Below are 22,936 nucleotides of genomic sequence, written 5' to 3'. Positions count from 1 at the left end.
CCCCTCAAGTCCTGGGGCATCTCAGTCTACCTGGCTCCTCTACCACCACATCTTCCCTGACAAGAGTGAATTCCGGCTGCAATACAGCGGGGAAGCATCGCAGGAACAACTGCTGACCTTGCTATCTGAATTTGTCTTCAGTCCATATAAGGTTAAATGATCCTGCCCCCAATCTTGCTAGAGATGACATCAGTTCATCGCACATTCCTGAACTTTGTTAACTTGTTCCTGATGTTTAAGATTTACATGTTGATGTATTTCTCCAGATTTCTTCTTCTCTTCCTCTCTCCCTTTGCCTACCTGCTCCACAACCTACCTTTGAGAGGATATTCTTGAATCTGCTAATCCGGAACACATCAAGACTTCTGGTATTTAGCTCCATTATATCCTATCATGGTCTTGAAGGTAATCTCTCTTGATGCTAATTTGGTCTGAGGCCAAATCATTGGCATGTAACATTTTGTGTGTGCAGGAGACTCACTTTCTTCAATCTGACGCATATGATAAATACCAATCTCACTTTACTTCTATGTCCAGAGGGGTGTTGGTAGCCATTAAAAATTCTGTTACCTTTCAACAATAAAGGGATGTTATCTTGATATGCCTTATCAACAACACAACATACACTATAGAGTCAATCTATGCACCCAATAATAGACAACTCAGATTTATTAGGAAAACCATTCAGCTCATACATAAATATCAACAAGGCCACCTCATTCTCACAGCCGATTTTAATATTGTTCCCGACTTAGATGTTGACATCTCAGATAATACTAAAAAAACACCCTTCCTCCCTGGGAAGTCTTCTTCATCAAGAAGACCTGTATGAAACGTGGAGAATCCTTCACTCTTCTGAGAGAGACTATACCTTCCATTCAGCTATAACAAATGGATATTCCAGACTTGACTTAATTTTTGTTGACAGACCCTTATTGGATGTTGTTCGGTCCTCCACCATTGAATCCTTTAAATGGTCTGATCACACTACAGTAACCCTGGAACTGGAGGAAAATCTGTGCGCTCCTCGTTCCTTTTTATGGTGATGCAATGAATTTATCTTGAAAAATATGAAATACAAATCTGAAATTGAATTGGACCTTATTAACTATTTTGTGGCTAACTCCAATGGAGAAGTCAGTGATAAGATGCTGTGGAACGCTCACAAGGGGTACGTTCGCAGCACTTTCATAAAACTAGGTCATGTGCTTAAAAAGACACATAGTCTGGAACATAGCGACCTACTTAAAAAACAACGGGTGCTCAAGGACAGGAACAAATCCAACCCTTCTACATCTTTAGCTAGGGAATTAAAACTTATTAGACAGCAATTGCATGAACATTTATTTGATGAATATGCCAGGCATTAGCATAAATTGAAATCCCAGTTTTATGCTTTCGATAATAAATCTAGAAAGCTTCTGGCTTCTAGACTGGGCCAGATGGTCTGACTGCTGGCTATTTTCACACTTTCTCCCCTATTCCTTCCCCGCACTTATGTAAATTTTTGAGGAGGCAAGGCGGCTTGGCTCATTTCCCAAAGGAAACCAAGATGCCCTATAACCTTACCGAAGCCGGGTAAATCTCCAGACAGACCCAGCAATTTCAGGCCCATTTCTCTCTTGAATATAGACCTCAAGCTGTATGCTAAACTTTTAGCTAATAGATTAGCGCCTTTGATGACTTGTCTTGTGGCTTCTGATCAGGTAGAGGTAGGCTTCATTCGCAAATGTCAGGAATATGAAAATACCAGAAGAGTAGTAAATCTACTCCATCATGTGGAGTCAAAGAGGATCCCATCTTTATTTTTATCACTTGACGCTGAGAAGGCGTTCGACCGAATACATTGGGGCTTCGCCTTCTCGGTACTTGGGATTTAGTGGCAATATCTTAACAGCAACAGAAGCTTTATATTCAGCTCCTGGTGCAGGGGTTTTTGCTTACGGTGCATTATCTTCCAGATTCTCTCTCTCTCTAATTGCACACGCAATTATTTGTGCTTTGCATAGAACCTCTGGCCAAATCCCTGAGATCCCAAACGGATGTTGATGGGATACAAGTTGGACCGTGGAATCATCTGATTTGCTTATACGCAGATGATGTTCTCCTGGCACTAACCAATCCTGTACGATCTCTGAAAGGTACATTAAGAACACTAGAATACTTTATCAGGGTGTCCTTTTATAAATTCAATACCTCTAAGTCCCAGATATTGCCTATACACTTAGACTCCCAACTAGTTGACACTCTTAAGACCCATTACCTTTTAGATTGGCAGACAGAGTCTGTTACATATTTAAGTATTAAAATTCCCCTTTCTTGCTCTAAACTGTATGCCACAAATTATCTCCCCTTTCTCAATAAATACAGGAAGGATTTGGAAACACTGGGGAAACTTGAAGAGTCGTGGCTAGGCCACATTGCATCTTTCAAAATGATGGTACTTCCAAAACTACTCTATCTCTTCCGAACACTACCAATTGACTTACCACACTCATTCTTTCAACACATTCAATCATTACTCTCTGCTTTCATATGGAAAAATATTAGACGAAGGGTTTCCATTAAACTCCTAGCCAGACATAGGGACAGGGGAGGCCGAGGAGTTCCTGACCTTTACAACTATTATATAACGACTTTATCCTCTCAATTGAAGGCATACAGAACTCCTGACATGGACACACCAGGGCTTCAAATTGAACAATTTTATTGCACCCTAATATCTCTCCAGGTCCTCCTTTTCCTACACACCTGGAACCTGCCTCTACCCACTGAACTTCCACCACTATCAATTGCAGGCCTTAAATGTTGGTCCGCACTGCACCGTATATCGGGATCTCACAACGGGGTATGCCCGCGTGGTACACCTTTTTAAATTTTCTCATTGGCTATCCCAGATCTACAGGTCACCCAAAGGGTCAATTTCCGATATGTCCATCAACTGTATGATCAAAATAGGACCGTTTGAAAGACTATTCAACTCATTTTCTATTCCCAGTCAGGATTTTCATAAATTCTTGCAGATCAGGCATTTTCTTCAGTCCTATAGTACTAACCAATGGTTGTATAATGTTGAAGCGTTTCAGCTTCAGCTTCAGTTGTACTTTTTGATCAAAAATGTATACTAACAACCAGTTAGTTTTTGATATTATGCTGAGAAGCAATTAGATCATTATACAAGATTGTAGATGTGCGACCATGCCTGTTTCTTCTACCTGAATTCACATTGTGTTTTCTATCCCCTCCTTTTTTTTTGTTTGAACATGTGTCTGCACTCTTCCCCACCCCCTCAGCCCAACCCTATATAAGTAGTAGTTAGCTACACAAGGGCCATTTCTTTCCTAGCAGCCTCCCAGTCTGACTGGGAGAGCATGGTAAGTGTGCTGTTATACCTTGTTCACACTGGTGTGGTGCTGTGTGGCGTCCGTTGCTGCCGTGGCGCCGTGTCTGTGGGGAGGTGCGACCCATATACTGGTTTGAGTGGCATTGGGGCCGCTCTGCCAGTGGGTCATTTCCCCCCCGTGGGCACTGGTGTCGCGGCAGTGGTGGTCGCAGCCCAGTGCTACGCCATTTTATGCTAGGGACGTTAGGGACCCACTCTTAATAGGTGGCCTTGACGTGGCGAGTGGGCTTGTACTTTTTGATCAAAAATGTATACTAACAACCTGTTAGTTTTTGATATTATCCTGAGAAGCAATTAGATCATTATACAAGATTGTAGATGTGCGACCATGCCTGTTTCTTCTACCTGAATTTGTTTCAGCTTTTATGTCTTCAAAACAAGGGGATGCGACCAATGTATGATCTGCTGGAATCTTCGGACTCGCTAGTCTCTTACACCCAATATAAAGCATGGAAAACTGATCTTGCATGTATGATTTCACAATTAGAATGGACTAGGTCATTTAAATGGGCGTGGAAGGCATTACCTTGCGTTTTCCATTTGGAAGCAGCAATTAAAACGAGACTACGTTGGTGCCTCACCCCTTCTAGGTTGCACTCTATATTTCCTTCATCTTCCCCCTTGGGTTGGCGTGCATGCGGAAATAGATGTACCCTCTTACATACCTCATGCCCACTCTCATCAACTTACTGGAAAGAAGTTGAATTACTTGTTCATAAGCTGTTCCATACTAATACATCTTTGACTCCTTCTACCGCATTGCTCCTAATCGGTATGGACCGATACCCACCTAAGTCTCGATTGATAATTTGTAAGGTCCTTATTCTCGCTAAATTAATTATCACTAGACACTGGAGATCCAATGTTTCTCCGTCTATTTCAGAGCTAATTGATCTACTCAACCAATCATATTGCTGTGAAAGAGCAGTAGCATACAACACTGATAAAATACCTTCACTAGAGGTCCTCTGGAAGCCCTGGTTACAATCTTCATTCGCCACAAGAATTTCTGGTTAATTCTAACAGATATGTAAATGGATTAGGAACACCTTCTCTTTTTCCTTTCTACATGTCTATTCCCCCCCCCCCCCCTCTCCCTTTCTTTTATTCTATATCTCATATCTCCATTTGTATGGTTAATAATTATTGCATTTACTTGTTTTTGTTTATTTTCTTTCTTTATGAAACAGCTGCTTACTTTATAGTTATTGAGACTATTGGCATATAATTCCCTACAGTGTCATTTGAGATGCATTTTTTTCATATCTCAGCTGGGTCTCTCCAATTGTACTCAACATCCATGTATTTGTTTGCACAATTGTTCAATGTTGTTAATATTTGAAAATGTTCAATAAAAAGATTGACACAGAGACTACCCATCTAATGTTTTTTCAAATCTTATTTTATTGAGTTTTTAAACAGTTTTAAATAATCATGGATGGTGCACAGGCAACGCGTTTTGGTCACAGTTTGCGGCCTTAGTCATAAACTGTGGCCGAAAAGCATCAACTGTGCACCATCCATGTATGCCTGATTGCTCAATAAAGACGTATTGCTTTGAGATTACGCTGGACAGTTTTTCTGCATCAACATTTCTACATGGGACAAAGGTCTGGTCCGAGATGCAGTAAAGGCTAAATGATTGAGCTGAACATGAACTCCAATTTTTTCAATAACACACATGTGAGCCACACAAATCCTCCAAGTATGGCAAACAGAACATTGGTTGGTCAAAAAAGCAAAGCTGCACGCTGGCCGCGGAGTAAATACAACTCATGAACAAGAAATAAACATAAATCATTGGAGTGTGCAAAGATTAAGACCATGCAATCATATAGTGTTGTATGGGGGGGAGGCAGTTTGAGGGATGAAAGGAGGGTGCAGGAAGGGTAAAATAGATTGGGGTCAGGCTATAGAATGATAGGGTGCATCTCAAACTAACTATTTACAAAATAGGCATAAAGGATAAGGTAGGTAAAATAATATCTTAGAGCAGAAATACAAAAAGTTTAATACAATAGGTGCATGTGTGGGCGTGTGACTAGTAGATGAACCGAGCTTCAGTAAAATTAAATAAGACCAGATAAGTCTTTTGAGGTAGTCAGGCGTGGGCATGTAGCTCCTGATGTGGGAGGGTGGGTGGAGGGGCTGAGGAGGTAGGTTCATATTATTGGAACAGAATAACTTCCAAGGGGCCCAAGCTTTTTGAAAGGAGGCATGTCTCCACATCTCCCAGCTCGCTAATTCTTCCATTCTGTAAACGTGGTCAACTTGTCTATCAGAGAAGAGAATACCTATCAAATTTGCCGGATAATTTTCTGTTTCCAAATTCATATTGTTTTTACTGTCACTGGATTTCCATATTTATTTTTTATTTTATTTTTTTAAATATGAACATCAGTCTCATGGGGCAGCCTTGTCTAGATCAACAATAGGGTTTTTAGGTTGAACTTGATAAAATCTTGTCTTTTTTTCAACCTTACAAACCATGTAACTATGTTATTATGTGAGTGATGTAACAATCTAATTATCAAATTCTTAGAACAATTGAGGGATTTGTCCACAGCATTTCATTATTGTATTTATAGAATGCTAACCTTTTCATTTTTTTAACAAAATATGTTTTTGTTATATAAGAAAATATTAGAATATAAAATACTAAAATAATAAATAAGTAAATAAAAAGACACTGGAATAATATGCTTTGAGCTTTATTTATGAATCACAGCAATGGTGTTGTCACATTTAATAGATGCAGCAAGTTTTATTGTAAAATAACAACTTTGTTTATCCTACTGTATTTTAAATACATGCAGAAACTTATTAGCTGCTATTTATCATTTGATCTATGATATACATGAGGGCATAATGTAGATTTAAAACTCGCAGATAGTAAGACGATTTTGGTTACAAGTTTTATCATTCCACTGTCCATCTGTATACATTTCAATGCAGCCCTCAGTTGCTTTTCCACTTGGTTCACCTTTTCTCCAGTGCGTGTAAACTGCAGGGATTCCATTGAGATAGTTGAAGATGCCAGGTACTGAAGATCCTCTCATTCCCAGGTATGCATATCTGTTATATTTCTTCACAAATGTCAAGACAGCAGCATTCTCCACTTCATTTGTGGGAGTAACAATCCGTCCTCCAACATCATTACATGTGGAGTTGGATGTTGCAAAGTCTGCTTCGTTTCCACTGGTGGCAATCATTTTATTGCCTACCATTTGGATTCTTCCTTCAAGTTTAAGAACTAGATAATCAAACATATAATTAGTAAAAAAAAGTATTATATATTTGATCACATAATGACTTTTTGTTTTGGTGTAGTTATTTAAGGTGAAATTTGTTAAACAATACAATAATCATTTGCTGACTCTTCCATATCAGTGTCATGAATTTTGGATAGCCACATGAAATATAAAGATCTTGTTAGCCAATGATTAATTGAAGTGTTCTCTACATGCATTAGACCACTGACTAGTTTACATACCATGATTTCACAAAAACATCATGCAATCTCAGGGAAAGGTTAATATAAAGGGGTTGTCTAACTAACAACCATTGCATATATGTCTAATTACACTTCTCAGGCACTTTCTCTACAAATTCAATGGAGAGACTATCAATGGTCTGTTTGATCAAGCCTATCTATGTCTTACATGGCCAGTCATATTTCTGGTAATCAAATGATTGCAGAACTACCTTCACAGGTCAAAGGTGTTGTCATTATGATACAACCTCATTTATGATTTCTGGTAATTGGGCTTGGTTTACTGGGCTTCATAAAAATAAAGATTTTAATGGTTAGACATTTGCTTACCCCTTTCCAGTCTGCTAATCCGACGATTTAGGTCTTGCAGATCAGTAGACGAGCCTCCCACAGCAGGTGCACCTAAGATTAAAATAAACATGAAATATACTAGCATCCTCTAAAGTCTGTTAAAGGAATTTATTACATTTTCCATCCCGTACAGCAGTCTGTTGAGACATTCATACAATGTGCAAATAACATTTGCTAGAAAACTTGATATTTGTTAAATAAATAATTTGAAGAATAGTTTTACTTTAAAGTAAATGAGAGACATGTAGTAGAATGAAAAGTCCTAGAAGATTTAAGAATATATTCAACTTATGCACCTGGAATATCTAAGTTTGGTAAACTCTGCTTGTATCCCAATACACCACTCCCTCCAAGTAGAGGAAGGCTGTCCCCTGCATTAATGACAGGTGTTTTTAACAGTCCAAGAAATCGAAGCAATCCTTAAAAGAAAGAAAGGCACAAGGTTGATTGTGTTATAGTAATTGTATAAATATAACAGGCTTGTAACTAGCTTTTTGTAAGGTTTATGTTTATTTGTTCAGAGTTATAGCAAGGCTTTCCTTCATATGGGGCACACATTCAGTTTACTTTCCTAGCCTTGTATCTAAATGCACTGATCATGTCAGAGCAGCTTGTAAACACCCCCACATGTGGGAACTTGCCCTTCACTACCATCTATGTCCCTGTATCTAACACCATACATATGCCATAACATTAAAGGCGTAATCAAGGAAAACACTTTTTTTCATATATCAACTGGCTCCAGAAAGTTAAACAGATTTGTAAATTACTTCTAATAAAAAAAATCTTAATCCTTTCTGTACTTATGAGCTTTTGAAGTTGAGTTGTTCTTTTCTGTCTAAGTTCTCTCTGATGACGCGTGTCTCGGGAACCACCCAGTTTAGAAGCAAATCCCCATGGCAAACCTCTTCTACTCTGTGCAGTTCCCGAGACAAGCAGAGATGTCAGCATAGAGCACTGTTGCCAGACCGAAAACAACAACTCAACTTAAGCAGCTGATAATTATTGAAAGGATTAAGATTTTTTAATAGAAGTAATTTACAAATCTGTTTAACTTTCTGGAGCCAGTTGATATAAAAAAAAGTTTTTTTTCCTGGAATACCCCTTTAAACATTTTAGTCTAAATGTATCATATCCCCATGACATTAGTATTTCATTCTCTACTCAGAATGGGATACTAATAGAATTGATATAAATGTTAAAACAAATGATGAAGAACAGTTATGAAAAATCACCAACCTGTAAGTCCAATGTAATCCAGTATTCCTCCTGATACATTTGGTATCTCTGTATCTACCTTGGGAAGCAAAGGGTTTGGAAGATCTGGGACTAGTTGAGGTTTTGCAAAACCAAATGGATTTGGAAAGCAAGACACTAGACCAATCACTACTGTGAGCAGCAGGGATCCATGAAACAACATCTTTGTTTTTAGCTGAGGAAAGAAAATGTACATTCTACGGTTAGTATCATAAATATAAAAGGCAAATAATAACTAGATCTATTCTTCACATAGATACATACTTAAACAGGTTGGGAAAATACACATTAAAAGCACAATGTCCAATTAAAGGTCAAATTTGGTTCTTTGAATTTAGAAATCAGTCTTTTGTGGTACATACCTCTAAAAAAATCCAAGTATAGTAGACAGTGGATGTCTTTCTTCATTTTATATTGCTTTGGCCTTCTTAATTATGCATCAGGCGGTAATATTATGTTTCTTCAGAAAGGAATGTCATCTTTACGAAGTATTATAAATGAACTTGAATTAAATAAAGTATGTACACAAGCAAATACTAATGGATTAAGAGGTTTTGAATATTACTAAATTGAATTTTCAAGTACTTACACTAACTGAAAATAAGTCTGAGTGGTAACTTGTGACGCACTGACTTCCTTAATGCAGCAGATCTTAAACATACCTTTGTTTGTTTATCCAACTGTATTTTGTAAGAACAGCACAACACACAACTGTTATTGAGAACATGATTATTAACTATTAGTACTACAGCTAAGTAGGTAGCACTTCAATACTGAACCTATTATGACGCCATCTATTGCAATTATGAGCCTTTCCTAATGTGAATGAATGATTTGTTATAATTAGGGATGGGCAAATCGAGTCTGACAAATCCGAATTTGTTGTGAATTTCAGGAAAAATTTGATAAGTAACGAATCTGAATATCGCCGACAATTCGATGAAACAAATCGCTTCATTAAACTCCATTTAGTGCGGTCCAGGCTCTAGGGCATCTAAAATGGTGGATCCACATGTGAGGACATGGAGCAAGGAACTCTGGGAAGGCGGGTAGGCGGGATGACCTTCAATCACATGCAGCATACAGCCTATCAGCAGCCAGCCCTGTGATGTCACAGCCCTATATAATCGGCAGCCATTCCAGCATTTTATTTCAGAGAGAGCGTTTTATTGCAAATAAAGATAGAGCAGTGTATGTGTGTTGCACAGAAAAACTGTTTTACAGCAGCGATTCACCACAAGCCCAAATCATTGCAGAAAAGCACTGACAGGGAAGGGTGAGAGAGAAAGTACACTTTTGGGTGTACTATACAGCGACTCTGTACTGCTGCAGTGGGGTGTACTACAACTCTAAAGCTAAAAGGGCCAGTTAGGCTGAGCATGAAAAGCCATAGTCACCTTATTTCAGTGCCTAATACAAGTAATATAGTAACATAGTTCATGAGGTTGAAAAAAGACCAGAGTCCATCAAGTTCAACCTATAACCCTAATGAGTCCCTACTGAGTTTATCCAGAGGAAGGCAAAAAACCCTCACACTAGAGGTAAAAATTCCTTCCCGACTCCAAATATGGCAGTCAGAATAAATCCCTGGATCAACGTTCTGTCCCTATAAATCTAATATACATAACCAGCAATGTTCTTACTCTCCAAAAATGCATCCAGACCCCTTTGAAATTCTTTTACAGAGTTCACCATGACTACCTCCTCCGGGAGAGAATTCCACATTGTCACTGCTCTTACAGTAAAGAACCCCCGTCTGTGCTGGTGTACAAACCTTCTTTCTTCTACACGTAGAGGATGCCCCCTTGTTATAGATACAGTCCTGGGTATAAATAGATTATGGGAAAGATCTCTGTACTGTTCCCTGATATATTTATACATAGTTATTAAGTCTCCCCTAAGACTTATTTTTTCCTAAACTAAATAACCCTAATTCGGATAATCTTTCTGGATACTGTAGTCCTCCTATTCCCCATACTACCTGGTTGCCCGTCTTTGAACCCTCTCCAGCTCCACTAAATCTTTCTTGTACACTGGTGCCCAGTACTGTACACAGTATTCTATGTGTGGTCTGACTAGTGATTTGTACAGCGGTAGAATTATTTCCTTGTAGTGGGCATCTATGCCCCTATTGATGTACCCCATGATTTTATTTGCCTTGGCAGCAGCTGCCCAACACTGGTCACCACAGATACATTTACTGATAACTAAAACTCCCAAGTACTTTTCCACGTCAGTCATCCCAAGTGTGCTCCCATTTAATGCATATTCCCATCCCGGATTTTTCCTCCCCATGTGCATTACCTTACATTTATCAGTGTTGAACCTCATCTGCCACTTCCCAGCCCAAGCCTCCATTTGTAACAGTGCCCTCTATTGTGTTTACCACTTTACAGAGTTTAGTATCATCTGCAAAGACTGCTACTGTAACGCTGAGCGCTCCGGCCCTTGCTCCTGGACCGGAGCGATCACTGCGTTTGTCCCCGCAGAGTGCCCCGGTCAAACTCACTGACCGAGGACACTCTGTTTCTGTCACCGGCGGGGACGCGGTCCGCACTGCGGGATGTCCCCGCGCGCGGCCCACGGCCCATTCTCACTTACCTGCACCCGCTCCGACTCTCTCCTCTGCTCCCCGGTCACATGGTTCCCGGCGCATGCGTCCCTGCACTATAGGGCGCGCGCGCGGCTGCTTTGTAGAATTTGAAAGGCCAGTGCACCATTGATTGGTGCCGGGCCCAATCCAATAACAGCTGTCCCTATAAATGTATCCTGCCCCTTCCTCCCCTTGCCGGATCTTTTTTGCCTTTGTGCCCAAGAGAAAGTGTTTTCTGTGTACTCCTTGCCTGTTGCCGAACCCGTTGCTAACGACTACCGCCTCTGAATCTGTGTTGCCTGCCCTGACCTTTTGCTACGTCTGACTACGCCTCTGCCTGTACCTTCTGTACTACGCCTGTCTCAGCAGTTAGTGGGGTTGAGCCGCTACCGGAGGACACGACCTGGCAGTTACCGCCGCAGCAAGTCCATCCCGCTTTGCGGCGGGCTCTGGTGAAAACCAGTAACTACTTAGAACCGATCCTCTGGTATGGTCCACGCCAATCCCTCACTGACACAGGGGATCCACTTCCAGTACCGCTTCCTGCTACCAGTCCGGATCCTTACAGTAAGATCTGGCCATGGATCCCGCTGAGGTGCCTCTACCAAATGTCGCGGACCTTACCACGGTTGTGGCCCAGCAGTCGCAGCAGATCGCCCAGCAAGGTCAACAGCTGGCACAGTTGACCGCCATGCTGCAGCCACTTCTTCCAGCACAGCAGCAGCCGCTGTCTCCACCTGCACCAGCTTCACCACCGCAGCCGGTGGCCGCCGCCACTTATAGAGTCTGTTTGTCCATGCCAGCCAAGAATGACGGTGATCCCAAGTTGTGCCAGGGATTCCTGTCCCAATGCTCTCTTCATCTTGAGATGTTGGCTGACCAGTTCCCCTCGGAGCGAGCCAAGGTGGCATTTGTCGTTAGCCTGCTTTCTGGGAAGGCCCTGGCCTGGGCTACACCGCTTTGGGACCGCAACGATCCAGCCACTGCAACTGTCCAGAGTTTCTTCCAGGAATTCCGGAGTGTCTTTGAGGAGCCAGCTCGGGTTTCCTCAGCAGAGACTGCAAACTTGTACCAGGGGAGTTCCTCTGTGGGAGACTATGCTATTAGTTTCCGTACCCTTGCTTCGGAACTCTCCTGGAATAACGAGGCGCTCTGTGCTACCTTTAAGAAAGGCTTATCCAGCGCCATAAAGGATGTCCTGGCCGCACGAGAAGTGCCTACCAATCTGAGTGACCTTATCCATTTGGCCACCAGGATTGACCTGCGTTTTGCTGAGAGACGAGAGGAACTGCTACAGGAAAAGGGAAGTGCTCGTCCCAGACGCTTTCCTCGTCTGGCTCCCATCTTCCAGCATCTTCCACCGCAACCCTCTTCTGGGCCTCCCGCCGAGGAAGCCATGCAGGTGGATCGGTCTCGCCTGACCACTTAAGAAATGAACCGCCGTAGCGCCTTACCACTGGAGCCTTACCACTGCTTCGCTGACGTTTTTTGTAAGAAGCAGGCCGAAGTTCTTCCACCTCATAGACCTTATGACTGTCCTATCAACTTGGTGCCCGGTACTACTCCACCCTGGGGTAGAATCTACCCACTCTCACCACCAGAGACTCTCGCCATGTCGGAGTACATTCGTGAAAATCTGCAGAGAGGCTTCTTCCTCCCCCCGCTTGGGCTGGTTTTTTCTTTGTTACCAAGAAGGACGGCTCCCTCCGTCCTTGTATAGATTACAGAGGTCTAAGCAAGATTACCGTCAAGAACCGTTATCCTCTTCCCTTGATCTCAGAGCTCTTTGACCGTCTACAAGGCGCCAAGTACTTCATCAAGTTGGATCTCAGGGGGGCCTATAACCTCATTCGTATTCGAAAGGGTGATGAGTGGAAGACGGCTTTTAATAAACGAGACGGTCATTTTGAGTACTTAGTCATGCCTTTCGGACTCTGTAACGCTCCAGCTGTCTTCCAGGAGTTTGTTAACAACATCTTCAGAGACCTATTCTATACCTGTGTCATAGTTTATCTCGATGATATCCTAATTTTGTCCTCAAATTTGGATCAACATCGTGCACATGTCCGCCTTGTACTCTCCCGTCTGCGGAAGAACAGTCTCTATGCTAAATTCGAGAAGTGCCAGTTTGACCGTACCAGTCTACCCTTCCTGGGCTATATCATTTCCGCCAAAGGACTACAAATGGATCCTGCCAAACTTTCTGCAGTCCTGGACTGGCCTCGTCCCTCTGGCCTTAAAGCCATACAGCGGTTTCTCGGATTCGCTAATTATTATAAACAGTTCATCCCGCATTTCTCTACCCTTGTGGCACCCATCGTGGCCTTGACCAAGAAGGGGGCTAATCCGAAGTCTTGGCCTCCTCAGGCCGAGGAGGCCTTCTGCGCTCTCAAGTCTGCTTTTGCCACCGCTCCAGCCCTGTCAAGGCCAGATCCTTCTAAGCCTTTCTACCTGGAGGTAGACGCCTCCTCCGTGGGAGCTGGTGCCGTACTTACGCAAAAGACCCCGAGAGGCAAGTATGTTACCTCCGATGTCTCTGGAGATGAAGTCAAGCCTCAGCACATAGTTCCGCCCTAACGTTTGATCACCGTAGCTCCTGTTGACCTGCGCAATCTCCCTCCAGGGAAGACCTATGTTTCTCCCCGTCAACGCTTGAAAGTCCTTAAGTGGGGGCATTCTTCTTTGCTCGCAGGACATCCTGGAGTCCGGAAAACGGTACAACTTATCTCCAGAAGATACTGGTGGCCATCCTTTGAAAAGGACATCACAGAATTTGTGCAGGCCTGTTCTGTATGCGCTAGAGACAAGACCCCACGTCAGAGACCCACTGGTTTTCTCCAGCCCCTTCCAGTACCAGAGTCCCCATGGTCCCATATCTCTATGGACTTTGTTACGGACCTGCCACCATCTCACGGCAAAATGGTAGTTTGGGTCGTCGTGGACCGCTTTTCTAAGATGGCGCACTTTATCCCATTGCCAGCCTCACCATCTGCGCCTCAGTTAGCTAAGCATTTCTTACAGCACATCTTCCGTTTACATGGGCTACCCTCGCATATTGTCTCTGACAGGGGGGTACAATTTGTTTCCAAATTCTGGAGGGCCCTCTGTGGACAGCTTAACGTCAAGTTGGATTTCTCCTCATCATACCACCTTCAAACAAACGGCCAAGTGGAGTGAGTAAATCAAATTTTGGGCGACTATCTTCGTCACTTCGTCTCCTCTCACCAGGATGACTGGGTCGACCTCCTCCCGTGGGCGGAATTCTCCTATAACCACAAGGACTCTTCTTCCTCCAGCAGTTCTCCCTTCTTCGTGGTTTACGGCCGTCATCCTCTGCCGCCTCTACCCTTGTCAACCTCGTCCGGTGTACCTGCTGTCGATGATCTGGTGCGGGACTTTGCTACCATCTGGCGCGAGATGCGTCTCTCCCTACTACAGGCCTCTTCCCGTATGAAGGTCCAAGCAGACAAAAAACGACGGTCCCCTCCTGTCCTGGTTCCCGGGGACAGAGTTTGGCTTTCGTCAAGGTACATCCGCTTCAGGGTCCCTAGTTATAAGCTAGGTCCTCGCTACTTAGGACCCTACAGAGTCAAGAAGAGGATCAACCCTGTGTGCTACCAGCTCCACCTCCCTTCCTCCCTCTGAATTCCAAACTGTTTTCACGTCTCCCTCCTTAAGCCAGCAGTGTTCAATCGCTTCTCCCCCAAGAATCTTCCTCCCACACCTGTATCCGGTACCTCGGATGCTTTCTGCGTTCGGGAGATATTGGCCTCTAAGTTGGTCAGAGGGAGAAGATTTTTTCTGGTGGACTGGGAGGATTGCTGTCCTGAGGAGAGATCTTGGGAGCCAGAAGAGAACATCTTGGATCGCAATCTCATCCTCAGGTTTCTGGGTACCAAGAGGAGGGGGAGACCAAAGGGTGGGGGGGGGCGTTCTGTAACGCTGAGCGCTCCGGCCCCTGCTCCTGGACCAGAGCGTTCACTGCGCTTGTCCCCGCAGAGTGCCCCGGTCAGACTCACTGACCGGGGACACTCTGTTTCTGTCACCGGCGGGGACGCAATCCGCGCTGCGGGATGTCCCCGCGCGCGGCCCATCCTCACTTACCTGCACCGGATCCGACTCTCTCCTCTGCTCCCCGGTCACGTGGTTCCCAGCGCGCGCGTCCCTGCACTATAGGGTGCGCGCACGCCGGATGTGTAAAATTTAAAGGGCCAGTGCACCATTGATTGGTGCCTGGCCTAATCCAATAACAGCTGTTCCTATAAATGTATTCTGCCCCTTCCTCCCCTTGTCGGATCTTTGTTGCTTTTGTGCCCAAGAGAAAGCGTTTTCTGTGTACTCCTTGCCTGTTGCCGAACCCGTTGCTAACGACTAACGCCTCTGAATCTGTGCTGCCTGCCCTGACCTTTTGCTACGTCTGACTACGCCTCTGCCTGTCCCTTCTGTACTACGCCTGTCTCAGCAGTTAGTGAGGTTGAGCCGCTACCAGAGGACACGACCTGGTAGTTACCGCCACAGCAAATCCATCCCGCTTTGCGGCAGGCTCTGGTGAAAACCAGTAACTACTTAGAACCGATCCTCCAGTACGGTCCACGCCAATCCCTCACTGACACAGGGGATCCATTTCCAGTACCGCTTCCTGCTACCAGTCCGGATCCTTACAGCTACTTTACTATTCAACCCCTCTACAAAGTCATTAATAAATATATTAAATAGAACAGGACCAAAGACTGACCCCTGTGGTACCCCACTAGTAACAGTCACCCAATCAGAATAAGTACCATTAATAACCACCCTCTGTTTCCTATCACTGAGCCAATTACTTACCCACTTACACACATTCTCCCCCTGCCCAATTCTTCTCATTTTATGCACCAACCGTTTATGTGTCACCTTATCAAATGCTTTGGAAAAATCCAGGTATGAGACATCCAGCGATTCCCCTTGGTACAGTCTGGAGCTCACTCCCTCATAAAAGCTGATAAGGTTAGTTTGAAAGGACCGATCCCTCATAAAGCCATGCTGATACGGGGTCATACATTTATGTTTATCAATATACTCCAAAATAGCATCTCTTAGAAAACCCTCAAACAATTTACATACAACAGAGGTTAAACTAACAGGCCTATAATTTCCAGGGTCACCTTTTGTCCCCTTTTTAAATATTGGCACCACATTTGCCATTCGCCAGTCCTGGGGAACAGTCCCTGTTACTATAGAGTCCATGAATATTAAATATAGAGGTCTGTCTATTACATTACTTAATTCCTTTAGAACACAGGGGTGAATGCCATCTGGACCTGGTGATTTGTCTATTTAGATTTTTTGTAGGCGGCACTGTACTTCTTCCGGGTTAGACAGGTGACCTGTAAAGAGAAGTTTACCTTATCTTGCTGTATTTCACCTGGCATTTCATTTTCCTTGGTGAATACAGTGGAGAAGAATTTGTTTAATACATTTGCTTTTTCCTGATCCCCGTTTATAATTTCTTCTTTATCATTTTTTAAAGGGCCTACACTTTCATTTTTGACCTTTTTGCTATTTATATAGTTAAACATTTTGGGGTTAGTTTCACTTTCTTTTGCAATGAGTTTTTCTGTCTTTATTTTTTTCGGCTTTCATCTGTTTTTTTACATATTTTACCTTTTTCTCTATAGCTTTTTAATGCTTCTTCACTGTTACATAGTTAGTACGGTCGAAAAAAGACATATGTCCATCAAGTTCAACCAGGGAATTGAAGGGTAGGGGTGTGGCGCGATATTGAAGAAGGGATGGGAATTTATATTTCTTCATAAGCATTAATGTTATTTTGTTCCAGGAATGTATCTAATCCTGTTTTAATGCTGTTAATTTTTCCTTCTGTGACCAGTTCCTGAGGTAGACTGTTCACAGTTCACAGTTCTCATGGTAAAGAAGGTGTGTCGCCCCTTGAGACTAAACTTTTTCTTCTCCAGACGGAGGGAGTGCCCCCTCGTCCTTTGGGGGGGTTTAACCTGGAACAGTTTTTCTCCATATTTTTTGTATGGGCCATTAATATACCTATATACTTTTATCATATCCCCCCTTAAACGTCTCTTCTCAAGAAAAAACAATTGTAACTCGTTTAATCGCTCCTCATAGCTAAGATGTTCCATGCCCCATATTAGTTTAGTCGCGCGTCTCTGCACCCCCTCCAGCTCCACAGTGTCCCTTTTATGGACAGGTGACCAAAACTGAACAGCATATTCCAGGTGAGGCCGTACCAATGCTTTATAAAGGGGGAGTATTATGTCCCTGTCCCTTGAGTCCATGCCTCTTTTGATACATGACAATATCCTGCTGGCTTTGGAAGCAGCAGCCTGACATTGCATGCTATTCTGTAGTCTGTGATCTACAAGTACACCCAGATCCTTCTCTACCAGTGACTCTGCCAGTTTAATCCCCCCTAAGACATATGACGCATGCAGGTTATTAGTACCCAGATGCATAACTTTACATTTATCCACATTGCACCTCATTTGCCAAGTGGATGCCCAGACATTTAGTCTATCCAAGTCATCTTGTAACTTATACACCTCCTCTATAGACTGTACTGTGCTACAAAGCTTGGTGTCATCTGCAAAGAAGAAACAGAGCTGTTAATGCCATCCTCTATATCATTGATAAATAAATAAAACAACAGCGGTCCCAGTACAGAACCTTGGGGTACACCACTAATTACCGGGGACCAATAAGAGTACGAATCATTGACCACCAATCTCTGGGTACGATCCATGAGCCAGTGTTCAATCCAGTTACAAACTAAAATTTCCAAACCCAAAGACCTTAACTTACCTGTTGTCTTGTTTTAGTAGTTTAAATGCTTTTTTTTGTCATTTATTGCCCCCTTAACATTTTTATTCATCCATATTGGTTTTCTTTTATTTCTGACCCTTTTATTCCCGTAAGGTATATACATCTTACAGTGAGAGTTTAAGATATTTTAAAAAGTCTCCCATTTAGTCTCAGTATTCCTGTTTTTGAGGACATTATCCCAATTTATATTGTTACGGGCTTCTCTGAGTTGGTCAAACTTTGCCTTCATAAAGTTCATTGTTTTTGTGGCCGGCAACTGGTCGACAATCCCTTCCTAAATAAGTGAGGGGAGTAAAATGTGAACACAATAAAATACAATCCTGTCAGTTGTCAGGAGCAACAGGGAAACAAGCAACTAACAAAGACAAACTAAACATACACACATAAAGTCGATGTCAGTCAAACCGAGTCAAGCCAGGAGTGGGAAGAGGTGCCAAATCGCTATAACCAAAGAGAAGTCAGATATGAAGCCAGAAGTCAAGTTGACAGGTATACAAGGAAATAAGGGAATGCTATCTACTCAGGTAATGGCCGCTTTCACAGGCATCTTCCCAGAGTCTGATGCCTGATGATATAGGGAGATGCACATGTGGTCAATCAGTAGCTAGCCACTCAGACAGCAGGGCATAACCCGGCAACCTAGCAAACAACACCTTGTCAGCACCTGTTAACCCTGCCGGTGCTGACAGTACAACCCCTTTTAAGAAGGGCCACCGGACCCTTAAAACTGGGTCTAGGTTTTTCTGGGTGAGATTCGTGGAATTTCTTAATTAAAGTGGCCGCATGGACAGAAGAGGCCGGAACCCACGATCTCTCCTCCAGACCATAACCTTTCCAATGAACTAAGTACTGGAGAGAATTCTGTACCCTTCTACTATCCAGTATTCTAATGACCTCATACTCAAGCTCTCCATCAACCTCAACCGGAGGAGGCGGAATCGGGACTGGAGACTGAGTAGGAACATAACGTTTTAACAAGGAGCAATGGAAAACATTATGAATTTTAAAAGAAGATGGTAATTTTAATTTGTAACTCACAGGATTAATAACTTCAATTACCTCATAAGATCCAATGAACCTTGATGCCAGTTTTTTAGACGGAACCTTGAGACGAAGATATTTCTTAGATAACCACACTTTATCACTGTATTGGTACAGGAAGAAAACCGTGGATTAAATCCATAAACACAAAAGAATGGTGACATACCGGTAGAAGAATGCTCTGGATTATTCAAGGCAAACTCAGCTAGAGACAGAAAGGACACCCATTCATTCTGCCTGTCTGCCACATAACATCTCAAGTATTGTTCCACATTTTGATTCAACCTTTCAGTTTGACCGTTGGATTGTGGATGAAAAGTGGAAGAAAAAGATAACTGAACACCTAATTGTTTACAAAAAGCTTGCCAAAATTTAGAGACAAATTGCACTCCTCGATCTGATACATTATTTTCTGGTAACCCATGGTACCTAACAACATGCCTTATAAATAAGTCAGCAAGAATCTTGGCTGAAGGAAGATTTTCCAAAGGAATAAGATGACACTGTTTGCTAAACCTATCCACCACCACCCATAAAACAGTTTTTCCCTCAGATGGTGGCAGATCTGTCATAAAATCCATAGAAATATGAGTCAAGGGTCTCTTAGGAATAGATAATGGACACAGCTCCCCTGCAGGGCGAAGCCGAGGAGTCTTAGCTCGGGCACACACATCACAAGAATCAAAAAAGCTTTCACATCCCTGTTCAGGGTTGACCACCAAAATTTCCTTTGAAGCAATCTCCTTGTACCATGGATACCAGGATGACCTGCTAACGGAGAACAATGAGATTCCTCGATTATACGGAGGCGAAACAGACTAGGTACAAAGATTTTGCCCCTAGGAATCTCTGGAGGAACCAAACCTTGATTATGCAAAATTTCAGATGTTAAATCGGCAGATACTGCAGAGATAACCACACCTTCTGGAAAAATAGTCTTAGGATTAGAGTCTATAGGCTGAGAAGCACTGAAACTTCGAGACAAGGCATTGGCCTTGACGTTCATAGTACCCGGTCGATAAGTAATAACAAAGTTGAACCGAGTAAAGAACAAGACCCACTGGGCTTGACGAGGATTGAGACGTTTGGCAGACTCCAGAAAGGTTAAATTTTTATGGTCAGTGATCACAGTGACCCGATGAACTGCCCCCTCAAGGAAATGTCTCCACTCCTCGAAAGCCCAAGTTCTCGGTTTCCTACATCATAATTCTGTTCTGATGTGGAAAATTTTCAAGAAAAGAAAGCGCAAGGACGCAAATTTGTCAAAGAGGCAGTTCCCTGAGACAAAACTGCTCCGGTGCCTACTTCAGAAGCATCTACCTCAACTATGAAGGGTTTAGTCTGATCTGGTTGAACTAAAATTGGAGCAGAAATGAAACATCCCTTAAGACCCCTGAGACCAGTTAACCAGATCTGCCCCTTTACAAGTCAAATCAGTTAAGGGTTTTGCGACAATAGAAAAATTCTTTATAAATTTCATATAATAATTTGCAAAAGCCAGAAACCTCTGTAGTGCTTTTAATGACGTAGGTCTCACCCAATCAGATACAGCCTTAACCTTCTCAGGATCCATTTTAAAATGTCCTGGAGTTAAGATGTACCCCAAAAATTGAATCTCCTTAACACCAAAAACACATTTCTCTTGTTTAACAAACAACTTGTTTTGGCGTAATACCTGCAGAACAGAACGCACATGATTAACATGAGCCGACCAAGCTCGAGAAAAAATTAGAATATCATCAAGATACACTACGAGAAATTTACCCATAAATTCACGAAAGATATCGTTGACCAAATTCTAAAACACAGCTGGTGCATTACTGAGACCAAAGGGCAATACCAGATACTCAAAATGACCCTCAGGGGTATTGAAAGCAGTTTTCCATTCATCACCCTCTTTTATTCTGATCAAATTATAAGCCCCTCAAAGGTCCAGTTTAGTAAACCAACATGCCCCCTGCAACTGATTGAACAAGTCTGAAATCAGAGGTAATGGGTATTGACTTTTGACTGTGATCTTGTTCAGACCTCGATAATCAATACAAGTTCTGAGTCCCCCATGAGAGAAACAGATTGACAAATATGATCTTTTTGCAAACTTGACTGAATATAATCCTTCATAGCTTCCCTTTTGGGACCAGACAAATTATAAATATGCCCCTTAGTATATTTGGCATCAGGTAAAAGTTCAAAAGCACAGTCATAATTTCGGTGTGGGGGCAAAGCAGAGGAGGCCTCCTCAGAAAAAAACGTCACAAAAATCTGAAATAAATTCGGTTAGAATACTTTTACCCACACCGAGAGTAGCAGGAGAGATGGTAATGCATTTGTTAGGACACTCAGATCCCCACTTGATAAGTTCCCCTGAGGTCCAATCAAATACAGGGTTATGATTTCTTAACCAGGGTAAACCCAAAATCACATTTACAGACAAATTTTTAAGAACAAAAAAGGTTATTTTTTTCAAAATGCACAGAACCGACCAATAATCCCACTTCGGGAGTAGAAAAACTGACAAACCCCCTGGCAAGGGTGTATAATCCACTCCAGAAATGGGAATCGGGTCCTCCAACCGTCTCAAAGGTAAATTTAAATACTTACTAAACTTTAGATCCACAAAATTAGCAGCGGAGCCAGAATCAACAAAAGCTTTACCAAATATTTTTCTTTTTTGAAAACATATTTGCACTGGTAACAACATTTTTGAAGATAACTTCAAAGGTACTTGTGCGCCTAAATGACCTCCCTGATTTTCATTTAGGTGCTGACGTCTCCCGGCTACTGGCGTTTGGCGCCATTCTGGACCTGAAGACCCTTCTCTCCACCAGTCTTTCTTCCGAACGGATTTTCTCTGCTGAGGGAAAAATTTCCCTACCTGCATGGGTTCCTCGGAAGAGACATGAGAGACAGGAGAAGAAGGAAACATGGAGGAAGGAGAGTGAAGAATAGAATTAAAAGTCCGCTCTCAATCTCTTTCTTTCATACGTCTGTCAAGTCGTATAGATAATGTCATGGCTTATTCTAATGAGTCAGGTGATGGATAACTTACTAAAACATCCTTAATAGCGTCAGATAATCCTAGTCTGAACTGACACCTAAGGGCTGGATCATTCCAACCCGAAGCCGTGCACAACTTCCAAAAATTCGCTCAGTACTCCTCTGCTGTTCTCTTTCCCTGCTTAAGATTGACTAGCTGCGATTCTGCAAAGGCTGCACGGTCTGGCTCATCATAAAGAAGGCCCAAAGCAGAAAAGAAAGCATCCACTGAACTTAATTCAGGAGCTGAGGAAGGTAAAGAGAAAGCCCACTCTTGAAGGTCTCCTTGCAACAAAGACAATATAAGTCTTACTCTCTGGTCCTCTGTGCTAGTTGACTGTGGTCTCATGCGAAAATATAGCTGACAACTCTCTCTGGAAGCAACAAATTTTTTTCGGTCACCAGAAAAACGGTCAGGAAGATTAATTTTAGGGTCACTTGAAACAGCTGGAGGACAGACCACTGACTGACCATTATTCTCTCCTGAGCCTGAACCCTCTCAGCAAGAGATTGTACTGAAAGGGTTAATCCCTGCATTTGCTCTACTAAAGCAGTCATTGCTTCCATCAAGCAGATGCAGGTAGTAGTTTGGGCCTGTGAAAATGTCACGAACGGGCAGGGAAGGAGTGCTCGCTACTCTCACCCGTGCCCCTGTCCCTGCCTACTTGTCCGCCTATCCTAAATGAGAGGCTGGCAACTGGTCGACAATCCCTTCCTAAATAAGTGAGGGGAGCAGGGACCCGGAGCGCTCACGGCGTCTCTCTCTCTCTGCAGCGCCCCGGTCAGACCTGCTGACCGGGAGCGCTGCACTGACATTGCCGGCGGGGATGCGATTCGCATAGCGGGACGTGCCCGCTCGCGAATCGCATCCCAAGTCACTTACCCGTCCCGGTCCCCGGCTGTCATGTGCTGGCGCGCGCGGCTCCGC

General features: G+C 43.0%; 2 protein-coding genes across 7 annotated transcripts in view; one reads left to right on the top strand and one right to left on the bottom strand.

The window, feature by feature from the left end:
* The window catches only part of LOC130282595 (pulmonary surfactant-associated protein A-like), a 160,746-nt gene that overhangs the window by 13,793 nt on the left and 124,017 nt on the right, over positions 1-22,936 (top strand). The window lies entirely within an intron of this gene.
* Positions 6,099-22,936, bottom strand: part of LOC130282594 (pulmonary surfactant-associated protein A-like) — a 62,638-nt gene continuing 45,800 nt past the window's right edge. For 2 of the 6 annotated variants that reach the window (XM_056530966.1, XM_056530970.1), the window contains 5 exons: positions 8,867-8,983; positions 8,487-8,679; positions 7,544-7,666; positions 7,227-7,298; positions 6,099-6,656 (listed from right to left, as the gene is read on the bottom strand). In XM_056530966.1, the coding sequence (XP_056386941.1) occupies positions 6,280-6,656; positions 7,227-7,298; positions 7,544-7,666; positions 8,487-8,667 (753 nt within the window). In that variant the 5' untranslated portion in view covers positions 8,668-8,679; positions 8,867-8,983 and the 3' untranslated portion in view covers positions 6,099-6,279. Of the gene's footprint in view, positions 6,657-7,226; positions 7,299-7,543; positions 7,667-8,486; positions 8,680-8,866; positions 8,984-9,093; positions 9,584-18,990; positions 19,076-22,936 lie in introns of those variants that run through there. The other 4 variants (XM_056530964.1, XM_056530965.1, XM_056530969.1 and 1 more) reach the window with 3 other exon arrangements.

Source organism: Hyla sarda, chromosome 7 (genome assembly GCF_029499605.1).
Source record: "Hyla sarda isolate aHylSar1 chromosome 7, aHylSar1.hap1, whole genome shotgun sequence".
NCBI lineage: Eukaryota > Metazoa > Chordata > Amphibia > Anura > Hylidae > Hyla > Hyla sarda.
This window is presented reverse-complemented; position numbering and strand designations above follow the sequence as displayed.